The 14,768-nt window shown below is 47.2% G+C and overlaps 1 protein-coding gene across 1 annotated transcript; it reads right to left on the minus strand.

Moving 5' to 3' along the window:
• Positions 1–2,781: 2,781 nt before the first annotated feature.
• On the minus strand, positions 2,782–13,587 carry TBR1 (T-box brain transcription factor 1). The gene is made up of 6 exons (XM_016140425.2): positions 12,648–13,587; positions 11,892–12,046; positions 11,410–11,531; positions 10,643–10,801; positions 9,538–9,599; positions 2,782–6,522 (listed from the first exon to the last, which is right to left on the minus strand). The coding sequence occupies exons 1-6, from the start codon at positions 13,337–13,339 to the stop codon at positions 5,664–5,666; spliced, it is 2,049 nt and encodes a 682-aa protein (XP_015995911.1). The 5' UTR covers positions 13,340–13,587; the 3' UTR covers positions 2,782–5,663.
• Between the last annotated feature and the right edge of the window lie 1,181 nt (positions 13,588–14,768).

Here is a 14,768-nt window from a genome sequence, read left to right on the forward strand (position 1 = left end):
TTTCATGTAAAATTCAAGTTATAAATCACAGGATATGTTTATAAGGAATCTAGTGATAAGTAAAAGGTCAAACAACCTGAAAGTATCAGCTGTGGTGCAAGCTTCATTGCATTAATAATGTCACAGTTAGTATGTTTATTAAATTAAATATTACCAGCAAGGGTCTTCTAAATGCCATGTTCCTAATACTAGATTACATATTTATTTTAGAGTTAACATAGTAAGAAGGGGAGCTATCACTAGAAGGTCTATTAAGCCATGGGTTTTTTTTTATTATTATTGCTTTAATGGAACTATTCAAATAAAAATTTTCACGCCATGCCTTGAACACTGCTGCAAACCATACTGTGGGTGTAAAATACATGCAAGGCGGATATAATCAGCTCAGATGAGACCAGTGACTTGTACACCATCAAGTTTACTTTATTGTGAAAGCAGTGGGGTTTTCTTTCAAGTGAATATATTTTTAAATATGTTGCAACCTAATTTACAAGCTGAAGACTGGGACCAGGAAGACACAAATCTCAAAGCAACTGAATTAAACCAAGCATCATGCCTAAAATCTTACCTAGTTTGTCCCTTTTCCCCAGAGACTCTTAACTTACCTCATCGTTCTGGAAAAAGAAAATCTAACTGTCCAAAAGTAAATTTTGGACTCAGATTGTAACTTCAATAAATCATATACACCTAACGTGCACAAAAAGTCTCAGCTACCTTTCAAAAGTCTGCTTTTAGTGATATTAGGGTAAAAATTTAGTCTTTCAAATATTAAAATGCACCAAGCAATTACCCACCTACCAGAGTAAATGTTTTAAAAATTAAACATTTTACACTGGTATTTAAAGTTGCTGACTTCTTCAAAAGTAAGTTTATCTAAAAATTATTAATTGTTGTTGTTTACTTTGGGAAATCTAGATGGGTTTGTCTTCGCGCGAGATAATTTTTTTCCCATCCCCGTGGTTAAAATGCCTACATCAAATAATAAACACACACACATAAAGATGCTGTACCTTAGGACAGGCTGAACATCTTATAAATCACCTGTGAACACAAACAGATCGCCCAAAAATTCGCTCTAAGAGTTTTTAAATCTGTAATATAAATGGCCTGTATTCAGCAAGGCTTCTGTTCCTAGCTTGCACCCTAAACAGAAAGTAGAACATCCTAGAAAGCATCAGTGCTAAAAGATAAATACTTAACATCGCAAAAAAAAAAAAAAAAAAAAAAAAAAAGGTCACAGTCTTAGCAGAAGAAAAATGTAACTGCAGGAGGTAAGAGGATTCAGAAAGTTCTCTGCAGACCCTAAATTACTACATTTCAAGAGCTCGGGTGGTAAAGTCAGTGCTGAAGACAGAAACAACCTGATTTTTGAAAGTAACTTCACTAAGTTTTTGCTAGGCCTAAAAAGGCTTCCACGGCACGTCGTAAATCCTAGTCGGTTGTCCAGCGTGGCTCTCGGGGAGCTACCTGCAGGAAGCCGAGCCGAGGCCGCGGGTCCCGGCTCAACCGGACTCCGAGGGAGCCAGGGCCGCCCGGACTCCGGGCCTGGTCTCCCAGTCTAGACCCGCGGCCTGGACCCCTAACCTACACTCCTGGCCTAGACCCAGGCGGCCGGGACAGCCACGCTGCAGCCGCCCGCACGCCCAACAGCGAAGCTAGAGAGGCTCGGTCCGGGCTCAGCGGCGGGGGCCAGGCTTCCGGAAGGGCCTGGCCCCGGCTGAGCTCCTGCCGACGCGCATCCCCGCGGGCCCGGAGCCGGGGGCGCCCGCGCGGCTGCAGGCCCGGCCGCGCTGCGGCCTTGCCTGCCGGAGCTGGGCGCACCTGCGGCCCGCGGCCACAGCCCTCCACCGCGGCGCGCTCGGTTCCCGCCCCTTGTCTGCACTGACCGGCGGCGTCCGCCTCGAAGGTTAAGAATGAGGGGCAGCACGCCTCGGCTCCAGCAGCTCCTGCCAGCTACAGCGCTGAGCCCCGAGCGGGTGGTTGAAAGCGAGTTAAGATGGCGCGGGCTGCGAGGAGCGGGGAGGCATGAACCAGCATAAAGTGCTAGCTGCACGCTCGGCCTTCTTTTTTCCTCCTCCTTTTGAAAAGACACTTTTGAAAACTGCAGAAATCTGCAGTGGACGGGGAGGATTCGTCGTCCCTCTCCGCCCTTACCCTGACCCCCGCCCACACGGACCTTAAAAGGCAGCTCGAAATGTAACCAGGGACGCGAACTTTGGTTCCCACCAGCCCTCCCCAGTCCCAACTCTGATTTCCTTGGCACAGCAGCGGACTCTGAGACACATAGACGTTATCGATTGACTAGACACCCAAAGACTTTCTTGGAAGCGAGGAGAAATGATCATGCTTGAAAGGGACAGGAAAGCACACTGCCGCCGAGAGGAGCGCGAAGCTGCAAATCTACCTCACGCTGACTCAGTCCACACAGCAGATGGTGGCAGAGCTGCAAGGGAAACGACCTCCCTAATTTTTTAAGTACTTCCTAATAGCAGCTAAAATGCGTCTTTCAGTACAAGGCACTGCGTTCCTGTGAAATCTATCCTCGGCTTCTAAGAGCTTTGCTTTCGCACATGACACTGACTCTGTTGCTCGCGGTGACTCTGGCCCCAGGGCGGCGGGCCTGGCCGGGCGCCGCGCTCCCCCATCCCCCGCGCCCCGCGCCCTCTGGCCTCGGCCCCCGGCGCCCTCCCCAGGGCACGTGCGCCTCCTGCTTGGCAGCACTGGGCGGCGAGGTCGCAGAAGCACAGGCCCACTGGGGCGGGGTGGGGGGTGGGGAGGGGGTGGAATCCCAAAACTACAGTGCTCAGCTTCACTCGCTACCCAGGAACCGTGTTTTGTACTTTTCGTCCTCTTGTTTAGTTCTTAGGTGTGGGAAGGGAGAAAAACACAAAGGAAAATCAGTCATCGCTTTTCTAGGTGGCAGACAAAACTCCGCGGAACGCCGTCTAGTGGCGAAACTGTCCAGGGACGGCAAATAGGTTTTGTTCCCCTCTCTAATGTTCGTTTTAATTGGAACTTTGAAGCCTCATAGCATCTGTCAAATTGCAAAGGTGACACAGGACAATCTCTAGGTGATGGTAAATTTAGTCCCGTGACCTGAGACTGGCCCAGACTAAGCAAGAATGTTGAACAACTATATTCCACCTCTTTTCTGGATCTCCTTTCTTTGGAGACAAAGTACAAAATCGCTCCTCCGCGAGGTAAAAGCGAAGCTCTGCAGATTCTTTGAGTAAGACTCTTTGAGTAAGACTCCCTAACTGGAATACCCAAATCCTCCACGGCTGGGGATCTGGCTTGGGCAGGACTGGCATAGGGATTCCTCTGTAGAAAGGATGGAGTCGTGCCTCCCAAGGATGGAGATACATCCCAAAGCAAATTTTAAGTTCAGTGGTTAAAAACTGACCTTTCATGAGTTGGTCCTTCCCCCACTTCAACCTTGTCCAACTCCCTAGTCCCCCAAACCAGCCACTCGAGAAATGTAGGTCACTCTGTGTTTGCATTTACAGATTTGCCACTGGCCTTCAAGGCCTGGTATTTAAAGATTGTAATTCTCGACTTTTAGCTAAAGCTGAGGTCAGCTTTAATTTTTTTGACACGCATTTAAACTACATCCTACTCTTGCCCAAAACCTCATGCCTTACTCTGTGAAATTTAAAGAAATTCTTAATTCTTTTATAAAGATCCTCTTTTTTCCTGCTTGCTTATTTCCAACTTCAGAGATCTCAAGACATATATGATGAGGAAGTGCATATATTTTCCTGGAAAAAAAAATGAATGCGACAAAGTGAAAGGACCCATAGGGAAGCAAGTAGCTGGAAATAAGAAGGAAAAAGGGAATTGCTAGTATTGCTATAAAACAAATTTAAGGGGAAACGGGAGGTGGTTCCCATTAAACAGACCGCCCTATTTTGGAATGGGGACAGGCTATTCTTCCTGAACCCTTAAAAGTAATCGCCTATAATAATTAAATTATTTTCAAACTGTAAACTGCGTTCAAACACCATAGTGTTTTACCAGATTTATTTTACTTGTTATACACAGACGATACAAACGAGCAAAAAACAAAACGTTTCTCAATGGAGTGTGTACTTGTATAAATTATTCAGTTCACAGACAAAACGAAACAAATATAAAAATCACAACATTAGATTTACAGAAGAGCCAAAATATACACACGTTTAGACCCTGAATTCCTATTAGGAAAAATCCCCCCATGGACTGGAATCTAGATTGAATATTGTGTATGATGCATATTTCACATTAATTTTAAAATACAAAAAAAAAGTATAGGTTTGCTACACATTAGAAATCTTACTAATCTATTTCCAGGGGGATTAATGCTTCTTATCAAATATAACAAGACTTAGAAGGGGGGAAAATCAGTCTTACTTGCATTAATGCTAGTGTTTTCCCAAAGAAGTCAAATTTCAGCTGTTTCTAGGTGGTGGGGAAATCATTTTCAAAACTAAAATGCAGTAAAATATACAACTCACACAAGTCATCTTCACTAGACTACACTATAGTTACCAACAATTCAGTCAGCTATATCATTAGTGGAATATTCATTACAAAGATTTACAGCATATAAAGGTGGAGGGGGGACTGAAAAGATATTCAGAAACAGTTTGTCAGCATATTTGGCACCTGCACAGACCAGTAATGAATTTGGCACTTTGGGGAAAAACAAATAAGGCAAAATAATATTGCTATGTTGAGCTATTCTATTTAGAAGGAATGAGGGGGAAAACATACAACTCCAGTTAACTTTGCTTTGCAGGCATCATGCCACTTAATCGACTTGCCTGTGAACAGACACCTATCCTTTGTAGGTGTCTGTTCCCATTCTCCTTAGCTATTTGTGTGTATTAGGGCACAGAGTAATTATTTCATGCAACGGATTGAGAAGTGAGAAACCTACCATTATCTATCAAGTATTTCAGGTTTCCAGAGCCCCTTAGAATATTGTTCATTATCTCACAAGAAAAATTTGAAAAGGGGAGGGAGATGAAGAAAAAGGCAAAGAAAGAAAAAGAATGAAAAGGTTAAGCATAAACTGGTTTTGTGCCTTGACGATGAGAATAAAAACTAGCCATTCGTTACAGTAAATTAACACTATATACAATCGTTTTCACAGGCTTTGTTCCACTAAAATTATTAACATCCCTACCATCCATCCATCCATCCACTCGTGGATAAGAAAGGACGCGCTGGGTGGGTCCAGGTTCTAGAGTCAACATCCTACGGGTAACGGGGAGGCCGAGACTTGGCGGGTCGGAATCGCTGCTGCCTGACAAGGACTGCCCAGGTCTCCTGAAGGTGAAGAGTTTCATTACGAGAAATAGAATGAGGGGGCGAGGAAAAGACGAGGGGTAGGAGGGCTGTTAGTTGTTTAACGTCACAGAAGGAGAGTAAGTAGGAAAACCAAACGGTTTACAGTAAAGTTGAAGGTCCGTGCGCTAACTGCAGAAACTGCTGTGCAAAAAAAAACAAAACAAAAAAAAGTTAAAATCACACTCGGAGACCTGTCCTTATTCGCTGCAGACGGTAATCGAGGGTCAAATGAAATGACGGGGGTGTGCAAAGTGGGGTCTGGGTGAGAGTTGTGAGGGGCTGGCGGGCGTCCGGGCCGCGGCGGGGCGCGGGGTCGGGCAGGCAGGGCCGGCCTAGCTGTGCGAGTAGAAACCGTAGTAGCCGCCTAGGTCCTTGGCGCAGTTCTTCTCGCAGTCCCGCTGGGCCAGCACCTCGCTCTTTAGCGGCGACGAGCTCTCGGACACGGGCGTGTCTGCGGGCGAGATCCGCCTCCGCTTGGCCTGCTCGTAAATCCCCGAGTCGCTCGAGTCGATGGACTTGATGGACGAGGGCGTCTCGATCCAGCTGGAGTCGGACAGGTCCTTGGGCTTGGCGTCCTCGGCGGCGCCAGGCGGCAGCGGCGAGCGCTCGGCGGCCAGGCCCTCGGCCTCCTCGCCCAGGTAGGGGTTGGCGCTGGCCATGCGCGCGGCGGCTGCGGCGCTGTTGGGCCAGCAGGGCAGCACGGAGCCCGACTTGGCGCCGCAGTACTGCGGGGGGCTGCGCGCGCCCCAGCCCGACGGGTCGGCGTAGTAGCCGAGCGGGCGGCCCGTGCAGCCGGCAGCCTGCAGCGGCAGTGCCTTCACCCCCGCCGCCGCGTACGAGAGCAGCGTGGCCGCATTGCCCGCGAAGTCCGTGGCGGTGTCATAGGCCGAGGCGGCGAAGTCCAGCCGGTTGTTGGCCGGCGTCACGAACCAGCGCTGAGGCGACGGCGCGCCCGGGTCTTCGGCCTGCTGCGGCGACAGGAGCCCGTTGGTGTGCGGCACGCTGCGGTCCGTGCCTGGCCCGGGGCCCGCGCCCGCTCCCGGGTGGAAGCGGGCCTTGGCGTAGTTGCTTACGAACTGGTCCTGCAGGAAAGAGCCAGCCATAGCGTAGCGGGCCCCGGGCACGATCTGCGAGCGCGGGGAGTCGTTGGGCGAGGGGGTCAGGCGGTCCATGTCGCAGCCAGTGTAGATCCTGCGAGGGAAGGAGAGAGAACGGAGGGGTGGCGCAGAGGTCCCTCCGGGGGACAGAAGGAAAGACCACCACTTTCACCCACCGCCCGCACTCTCCATCGGAACTTGCCATCCAGGGTAGAGACAGACAAAAGGTCACAGGCACGCGTCTTCCCCAAAGTAAATTGTGAAATTATAAAGGGACCAAACTGCCTACTCAGGGACCTAAAAATGATACATATACGAAGTCTTCCCTCGTCCCATGTTCCCACTCGCCAAGTGTACCGGGGACCGAGAGAGGAGGCCAGCAGCGGATTCCCATTGTACATCTCCAGTACATGGTCACATTTAGGCGGGTTAACCCAAGGGCTAAGGCGTTATTTGCACAGTGGGCCTTTCCTCTGCAGTGAGAGTTTCTGAGCAAAATTCCTGAACAAGGCACCCATTCCTCCACCCTTTTAAGACAGCTTTCTTCCATTTGACATATATGCAGGCAGTACAGGTAGTGATCATCAGACTGGCCTTCACCAGTCTTCCGAGACCCAAGGATTGCTGCTGGAAGCCTCCACAGTACTGACTTGTTTCCCCTGTGTGATCCTTTAACCCCCACCTCAAGCAATTACTACCTGGAAACAAAGTCAACAATCAATAGAATTATTTTACTCAGACCTTCTCTCCCCAGCTTTTGATCTCTTGCTGGTAAAAAACAAACAAACAACTTTGGGGCAAACTCATACAGTGTAGTTATCAATCTCCTCCAAGCACTTTCCCACTAATAATAGCTAACCTTTATACGACTTGACTATGTGCCAGGCACTGTTGTCTAGGACTGTACAGATAGTGATTTATTTAACCACCACGACAATCCTTGGAGTTAGGTAGTATCATCGCCCCCACTTTTCAGATGAAGAAACTGAGGCAAAGGGAAGGTAAATAATTTACCCAATCAGTAATTGCCCAGACAGCAATTGTGTTACTGGGAATTACCTTAGATAAAATAATGAAAGATTAATTCTAGGCCCTGGGCCTAGAAAATCCCATTAGAATTGAGAGGGAGGGAACCAGAGACTGGATCAAGATTGGTAGAAGTATTTTCTCATACACATACACACATGCCTCTTTTTTTTTTATTTAGCTCACACATAAATGTTTTAATCTTTAATCAACAGACTGTTTTGAAAGAGAGCCTCAGTCTTGTCAGACCTTAATCCTTTGGGAAGGAGATTCCCTGGTGAGTGGCCAAGCAGCCCTCTTGTCCCCCTGAACTCTTGCTGCTCTCCTTTTTTTCCCCAGAAGTGAGCCATGCCCAAACAAACTGCATACCAGTGGAAGAAAGGAAAGTGTCATAAAGCATTTTACTCTTTCCTAACCCCTAAAAATCTAAAGCATCCTTTCATATAGGTAAAGAAGCTTTTCATGAAAAATATATAGTGACGTAAGAATCAAAGGAAAGTAGTTTTTCTAACAGAAGTCAGCTAGAGGAGGGGCAGGTGAGGGTTACGCTGCGGCTATTCAGTCCATTCTGCTTACTGCACAAAATTTCCCTCCTGAAATTTAAGTCCAGTATCAAATAAGAGACGTAGAGGGAGGCAGGGAGGGAACATAACCAGCAAGATGCAAATATTTCACTGTTTACCACTACAGTGTTTTAAAAGAAAAAAAAAAGCAGTCTGCAAAAGATACAGTCTAGATGCCCATCTAGGTCCCAATCCACTTGGGATTACTGAATTGATTTGTGCAAAATAAAATGCTTTAGAACAGATGTTCACAACAGAATTAAAAGCTCAAAATCTACCAGACCCCCTAGTACAGAGACCAATATCTCTGGTCTCCTGGGCCACACACTTTTTATTGTGCTGGTTCCACCTTTTTAGATTGTGAGAACTGGAGTTAGCCAAGTTTTTATTCTGGGGAATCATTGGTGATGCTCGCTTCCTTTGAACTACTTTTGAGGGATGCACATGATGGTTATAGGCAATAATATCAATATCTCTCTTTTCTACTTGTTATAAAAATATCAGGAAGGAAGGTTGCTATTTACCTGGAGATGGAAGAGACAGCCACTTGTCTCTTTCTCCATAAATTTAATGGGTTTTTAGTCGAAGACATCTCCAACTTTGTAGATCTATTCCAGGCACTTAATGCAAGCTGTGAAATTAAAATGTATGTGCCCTTCCCTTTTATGGTTAGAAAAAAGTGTGGGAATCCCACAGTCCAGATTTAGATTTTGCTATATAACACTATCTGAACTTTTAGGTACCATACCTGGACTCTGAGCAAGAATGCTAGAACAAACCCACAAAGCACTCAGTGTACACCTACTGTTGCCCCCAGAGGACGGCATTTTGATAGAAAAGAAATAGAGATAGGTAAGGGAGGGTTGGAGAAAAGGGAACCAACACATTTAATTAAAACACATCTAAGAGTAAATATTTTTCTCTTAAAGTTTATAAATAATACAGAGCAACAGCACCTGGTTCCTTCCCCAAAGCCTGAAACGACTGTAGTAGAGGCTCTGCTTATGAACTTGCCTGTGGTGAGTGCACTTTTTTATTCAGTCCGTAGTAAACTCGCACAGGAAAAGCTATTACACAAAACTTGGAAATGGGTAAATAAAAGTCACATATGCCAAGGAAACTGTAACAACTGCCAGAGCCACATGCACTTTCAGGCAGAATCCGGCAGTTTCAGAAACAGACAATCTGAGCTGAGCATCTGCAGTGCCACATAAACTCCCTCACCCGGGAACCAGGGCAGCTTCCCCAGCCAGCCAGCCAGCCCTAGAGGCCCGCCAACAATTTTGTAATTCATAAGAGAGCTAAAAATAGGTGAAGGAAACCTTTGACCAAAACCACTGAAGTACTTAGCCAGAAAGTCGCCAGAGAGAAGGGGAGCGGGGAAAGGGAAAGGGGAAACCTGGAAAACAATCCTGTCTTCACACGTTTCTAGCTTCCAAAAGCCTTGTACATAACAATCCACCTTTGACCTAAAGCCCAATTCCACAACTATTTGAGAAGGATAGTACGAAATTACTTACGTGTCATAATTATCTCGAAATCCTTTTGCAAAGGGGTTGTGATCTATTTTCAGTTGCGTGATCTGGAAAAGAGAAAAAAAAATTATGACCTCAGCTGCCTTACAGGAGGATTGGATATTGAGGATATATCATCTGCCACCGCTTACAAGGCTTTAAGGCCTCCAATTTCATCAAATAGCAAAGTTTCCCTAACAGAAAAATTTGAGGGAATAGATAGAAAGGGGAACTAAAAAAAAGTGTCATGAAAGTTATGAGGAACATGTTTAAATTAATTATGCCTAAAACTAAATCAGTGCTTTTAACTGGCTCTCCTATGTGTTCTAAATTGCTCCAAATGCACATTTAAAAAATACTGTTATATTAAAATAGAAAACAAATAAAATGCTGTTACACATAATGCACTATTCAGACAAAAGTCTTTAAGTGTCATTTGAATTAATCAACAAAATTGTCTATCTTAAATGTTTCATTATATTTAAAAGTTGGTCGCTTCTGAGTCACAACCTGAAGAACCTACAAGCTGCATCTTAAAATCAGTTTTGGTTGTTGCAAATTTGCAAATGCTGAAGAGGTTCATGAGCTGGAAAACATTCCATAATCCACAGTAATTTGATTTATTGTAGTTTTTACATATATGAATGAGTGTTCTTTTGATCATTCAAAAAGTAATGTTTGTTTATTTCAGTCATCAATTCTGAGACTTTAAACAATTTTTTTTTTTAATTTTAGATAATGCCACAGTTTGCCAAGAATAAAATGCAGGGGGAAATCTGCTTGTTTTCTCAAGGAAAGAGGGCTTTAAAAAAGAAAAAGAGAGAGATTTAAATCTGTTCTAGTTTGAGAACTAAATGAAAAATTCCAAAGAGAAAAAGCCCTGGAAATGCTGGCCGGTATGACCCGCGACGCAGACCAACAGGAAGCGTTTTTCTACGGGCTAGGTATTTGGGGAAGGAACGCAGCAGGCCCCTACCGCTACGCCTAAAAGGCAAACCAGAGCCAGCTGTTCCTGATGTTAGTGTCCGAGCCGGATGGCCCGGGGGTGTACCGGCGAGTGCCGGGAGAAGCGGGTGCCGCCCGCCGCGCGCCCAGCCCCAGGCCCCCTTACATCGGTGTTCTGGTAGGCGGTGACTGCGATGAACTGAGTCTCGGGGAAAGTGAATGTCTGCACGCGGCCGGGCTGGCTGGTGTCCTCCGTGCCATCCTCGTTCACTTCAACCACATGCAGGCGGGGCTGGTACTTGTGCAAGGACTGTAAAACCACCATCTGTCCCACGGAGAGAAAGGGGATCGTCGGGCGGTGGGTTAGCGCGGTGGGTGTGCGCGGGGCTGCGCGCCACGGGCCGCGCGGAGACCAGCAGGAGCCCGCCCCCGGCTAACTGACCGTGGGACTCGCCTTGCTGATGACTGGGTAGCTAAGGCAGACCAGTCCGATCACCTCTGGGAGCAAGAATCTCCCGAGCACCGGAGGAGAACCAAACCCAACGGCCCGATCCTCAGGGCCCTTCTCCTAGTCCTCCGTCCTCCTTTAGCGAGGAACAAAGATTTTCGCGACCAGCAGATCCTATCGGGTTCTTTCTCGAAATCAAACATTTGCGCTTGGAAAGGTCGGAAACTTAGGAATTGGGCAGCGGGCGAGGAGGACAACTTTATAGATTAATATAATTTTGAAGAATGAAAATAGAATTTTAAGAAGTCTTTTTAATGAAGCAAAGAAACATGTATCCAGTTTCTCATGCTGATTTAAACTAATGGACTGAATATTAGAGAGGGACGAGTGTGTGTGTGTGCGAGACAGAGAGAGAGAGAGAGAGAGAGAGAGAGAGAGAGAGAGAGAGAGAGAGAGAGAGAGAGATGAGCATTTGAGCCACTGACCTGCCCATTGTTGTTTGAAGCTCCTTTGTTGTTAGTAAGTTTTAATTTTCCAAAAGAGATTTCCTGGCGCATCCAGTGAGCCCCCGTGTTGGGGGAATCCGGATGCATATAGACCCGATTTCCTAGAGAAAGAAATACGTTGTTTACATATGCCCGGGGCACTACCCAGTCCCAACTTCTCGCCACGTAGGACACACACACACACACACACACACACACACACACCTTATTCTACTGTGAAGCCCATTAGCTGGGGCTTTTTTAGGCCGCGCTTTCTTCTTATTAACTGAGGATGATTAAAATAGCTTTTGCATAATCCTCCCCCTTCTAGCCGCTCAGTCTGTCCCCCTATCCCCTTGTTTCCTTTTAGAAGTCATTGGCCGATCGTTTTAAAAGTCGCTCGAGCCAGTCCACAAAAGGCTTTAATTAATCATTCTCACCTAAATAAGTGTCAAGAAAACGTGTTAATTGGAAGGACTTGCCTTGCACATTGGTGTCCGCTTTGCCGCAAGGAACCCATTTGCCTCCTTGAAACCTCCAGTGATTGGGATCCGCCAAAATCACATCCACAAAAATATTGTAATGAGCCGTGGGATCGAGACCAGAAATGTTAAAACTTAAAAAAGGAAACATGCGCCTATTTAAATTAAGGGGGGGGAGAAAACAAGGGGAAAAAAAATAAATGTTAAAGATTAAATGCAAGAAGCGCGGCGCCAGATAGCAAAGCAAAACTTGTTCTCGCAGCATTGGTAGCTAATGTTTGCTGGGTTAGAAAAGGGGTGGTGGGGGAGGAAAAGAAATGGGGCCGAAATCGGGGAGATCGGCTCGTGAGCTGGACTGGGGAGTCGACAGGTATCACTGCCCAGGTGGAGAGCAAGGTTGGCGACCCGCATTTCCACCTGTCGTGCATCCAGGCGTGGATGCGTCCCTCCCATCTCTCTCTCTGCCGCTGGCCGGAGCTCTCCCTCTCCCTCTCTCTCTCCCTCTCCTCTGGCCACTGACTGGCTTGGCTCTCTGACCATCTTTCTAAAGAGGGATCACCCCCCACCCAACATCACCGCTGTGGTTCTACCTTCCACTTCCCCCTTTTCCAAAACCAGCTAACTCTAGAGCGCCTTCCACTCGGCTCCCGACCCCAAATTTTCGCGGCCGCGGCGGTCACAACCGGCGGTCACAATCCGGGTGCACTTGCTCCCGGGCCGCGCCTGGAGCAGAGGCAGCCGAGAATGTAGCATTACCTTCCCTGTTTGGTGATGATCATTTCCGTTTGGTGTCGATGAAATTTCAGCCAAAGGGGCCTGTTGCACAGGTATACCTGCGCTTTGCCGGGCACGAGCCCGGGCTGTGTGGAGGAGAACTGGTAGAACGGAGCTCCTTGGTAGGAGTGGCCGTACTGCTGTGGGTAGGGGTAGCCGGCCGCGGGGTAGCCCTGCGGTGAGGAGTTGGACAGGAGGCTGTTGTAGGCTCCGTTGGTGATGACTGGGTGGTGGGCCATGTAGCGGCTGGGGCTGCCGATGGAGAAGGCGGGGTGCGCGGGTCCGTGCTGGCCGGGATACGGGAACATGGCACTGGGAGCAGTGGCCGCAGACTGTGGCTGGCTAGACTGAGAGAGGAGGTAGCGATCTGCAGCAGAGCCATCGAAACTGTGACGAAGCTCAGAGACCCCGTCCAAGACAGGAGAGAGTTTACTTCTCTGGACGTCCCCTGGTGAGTCCTTGGAGTCAGGAAAATTGTCTGTATCTGACTGATTCGTCATCCCCCTGGTAATTTTTTTCAAAGGTGAACTTCTCTCCAGGTTGTCAGTGGTCGAGATAATGGGATGATCGTGCAAGACAAGCTCAGATCCGCCTGAATGTGGGTAACTGCTGCTCACATTGAGAAATTTCTTGGAGAGCATGATAGAAGGAGAAAGGCAGTGCTCCAGCTGCATAGCTCTAGAACCTGAATACTCGCCCTCCTGTCCCTGGTTTTAAAAGTCCTATTTATCATAAACTAGAAATCCACAGACCCCCTCACTAGACAGAAAGCACTTCAACCAGCAAATGCTTCTCAAAGGTTTGATTTACTTTTTTTTTTTTTCCCTGGGAGAAGAGATTGGCCAATTGACACTATGCAGCAATCAGAAAAGGCTCACTTTTGATCTTGCTGCTTGTGCAGCCGATGAAACGGCTCCTGCCATTGGTTAACTGCTGACAGTAATTTAATTAGATAGACATTAATTAGGATAATCACCTGGCTTCTGGTCGCGACGATCATGGCAAATTGAAGGGGATGATTTTATTGTTGGCTTGGGGGGTGGGGTGGGGAATATGTGTTGGTTTTACGTGAGCACTGTTGTGTCACCTTTAAGCTTTGTGACCACTGCTTTAGGAAGATTCAAAGATGTGCAATTTACTAAACATTTTGTTACCTTCCCCCCACCTCCCTCCTTCTGAGCTGAGGGGCGGAGGAGGGAATTCGAAGATGCTAGGAGACTTTTCGGATCTGAATGAGCCAAATATTCAGTTGAATGTAACGATTCCAAGTGCAAAGTATACAAAGCGCGAGCCGGTGGCCTCTTCTCGCCCTGTAAAAGTTCCAGAGTCTGTCTTTTCCAGTTAATACAGAAGCACACAACACCTGAGCCAGTCCTTTGTGAGCAGGTCCTGCGTGTCCTCTGCGAACACTCCCCCACCACCACCACCAACACACATTTTTAATACATAAATAAATAAATCACTGCTGCTGAGAGCCACAGTGATGAAAGTGGGCGGGAGAAGGGAGAAGTGGGGGCGAAAAGCAGCAACTCACCCACCCATCCACCCACCTTGGGAAGGTTCGGTTTCTTGTGTGAGCACAGAAACAGTGACAATCTATGATCTTTTTAAGTTTTGAAATAATCATAAGCTGTCGGACTGAAGTGCCTTAATGTATTTGCAGTGATGTTTACGAGGTCTTAACTAAATATTTTATCAGCAAGCTTGGTTGCATGTTATCTGAAGAGCATCTAACTGGGGTGCAGGCGCCCTGCATCCCTTGCGTCCCACTGCACTTCCTTCTCTCTGAGGTACTGGCTTGGTGACAGGTTCAAAAGCCTCACCAGGAAAAGGGAGGACCGAGTCCTCCTGTAAATGGGTTCGCTGGAGGCACTGATCCGGGGAGACAGAGTGGAAGTGGTATCAACGCAGTGACCGTTACTGAAGACTCTCTCTCGTGTGCGCGCGCGCGCGCGTGTGTGTAAAATGTTTATATAATATGGAGAAGAGAAAAATAATCCATGCCAGTAAAAAGGAAGGATAGAGAAAAGAAGCAATATCAAAGGATGTTGGCACAAATAAAGAGCCCGAGGCCCAAAGCGACCCCAGGTGTAGGAAGAAATC

The sequence above is a fragment of the Rousettus aegyptiacus genome, unplaced genomic scaffold (genome assembly GCF_014176215.1).
Source record: "Rousettus aegyptiacus isolate mRouAeg1 unplaced genomic scaffold, mRouAeg1.p scaffold_m13_p_2, whole genome shotgun sequence".
Classification (NCBI taxonomy): domain Eukaryota; kingdom Metazoa; phylum Chordata; class Mammalia; order Chiroptera; family Pteropodidae; genus Rousettus; species Rousettus aegyptiacus.

What these genes read in the sequence shown, in the direction of transcription:
- TBR1 (XM_016140425.2), bottom strand. Translation starts at nt 13,339, where the DNA reads ATGCAGCTGGAGCACTGCCTTTCTCCTTCTATCATGCTCTCCAAGAAA. An exon ending in CCGCCTACCAGAACACCGAT is followed by an intron (nt 9,600 to 10,642) that starts GTAAGGGGGCCT and finishes TCTCTTTTCCAG; the next exon opens with ATCACGCAACTGAAAATAGA. An exon ending in TTTCGAGATAATTATGACAC is followed by an intron (nt 6,523 to 9,537) that starts GTAAGTAATTTC and finishes CTTCCCTCGCAG; the next exon opens with GATCTACACTGGCTGCGACA.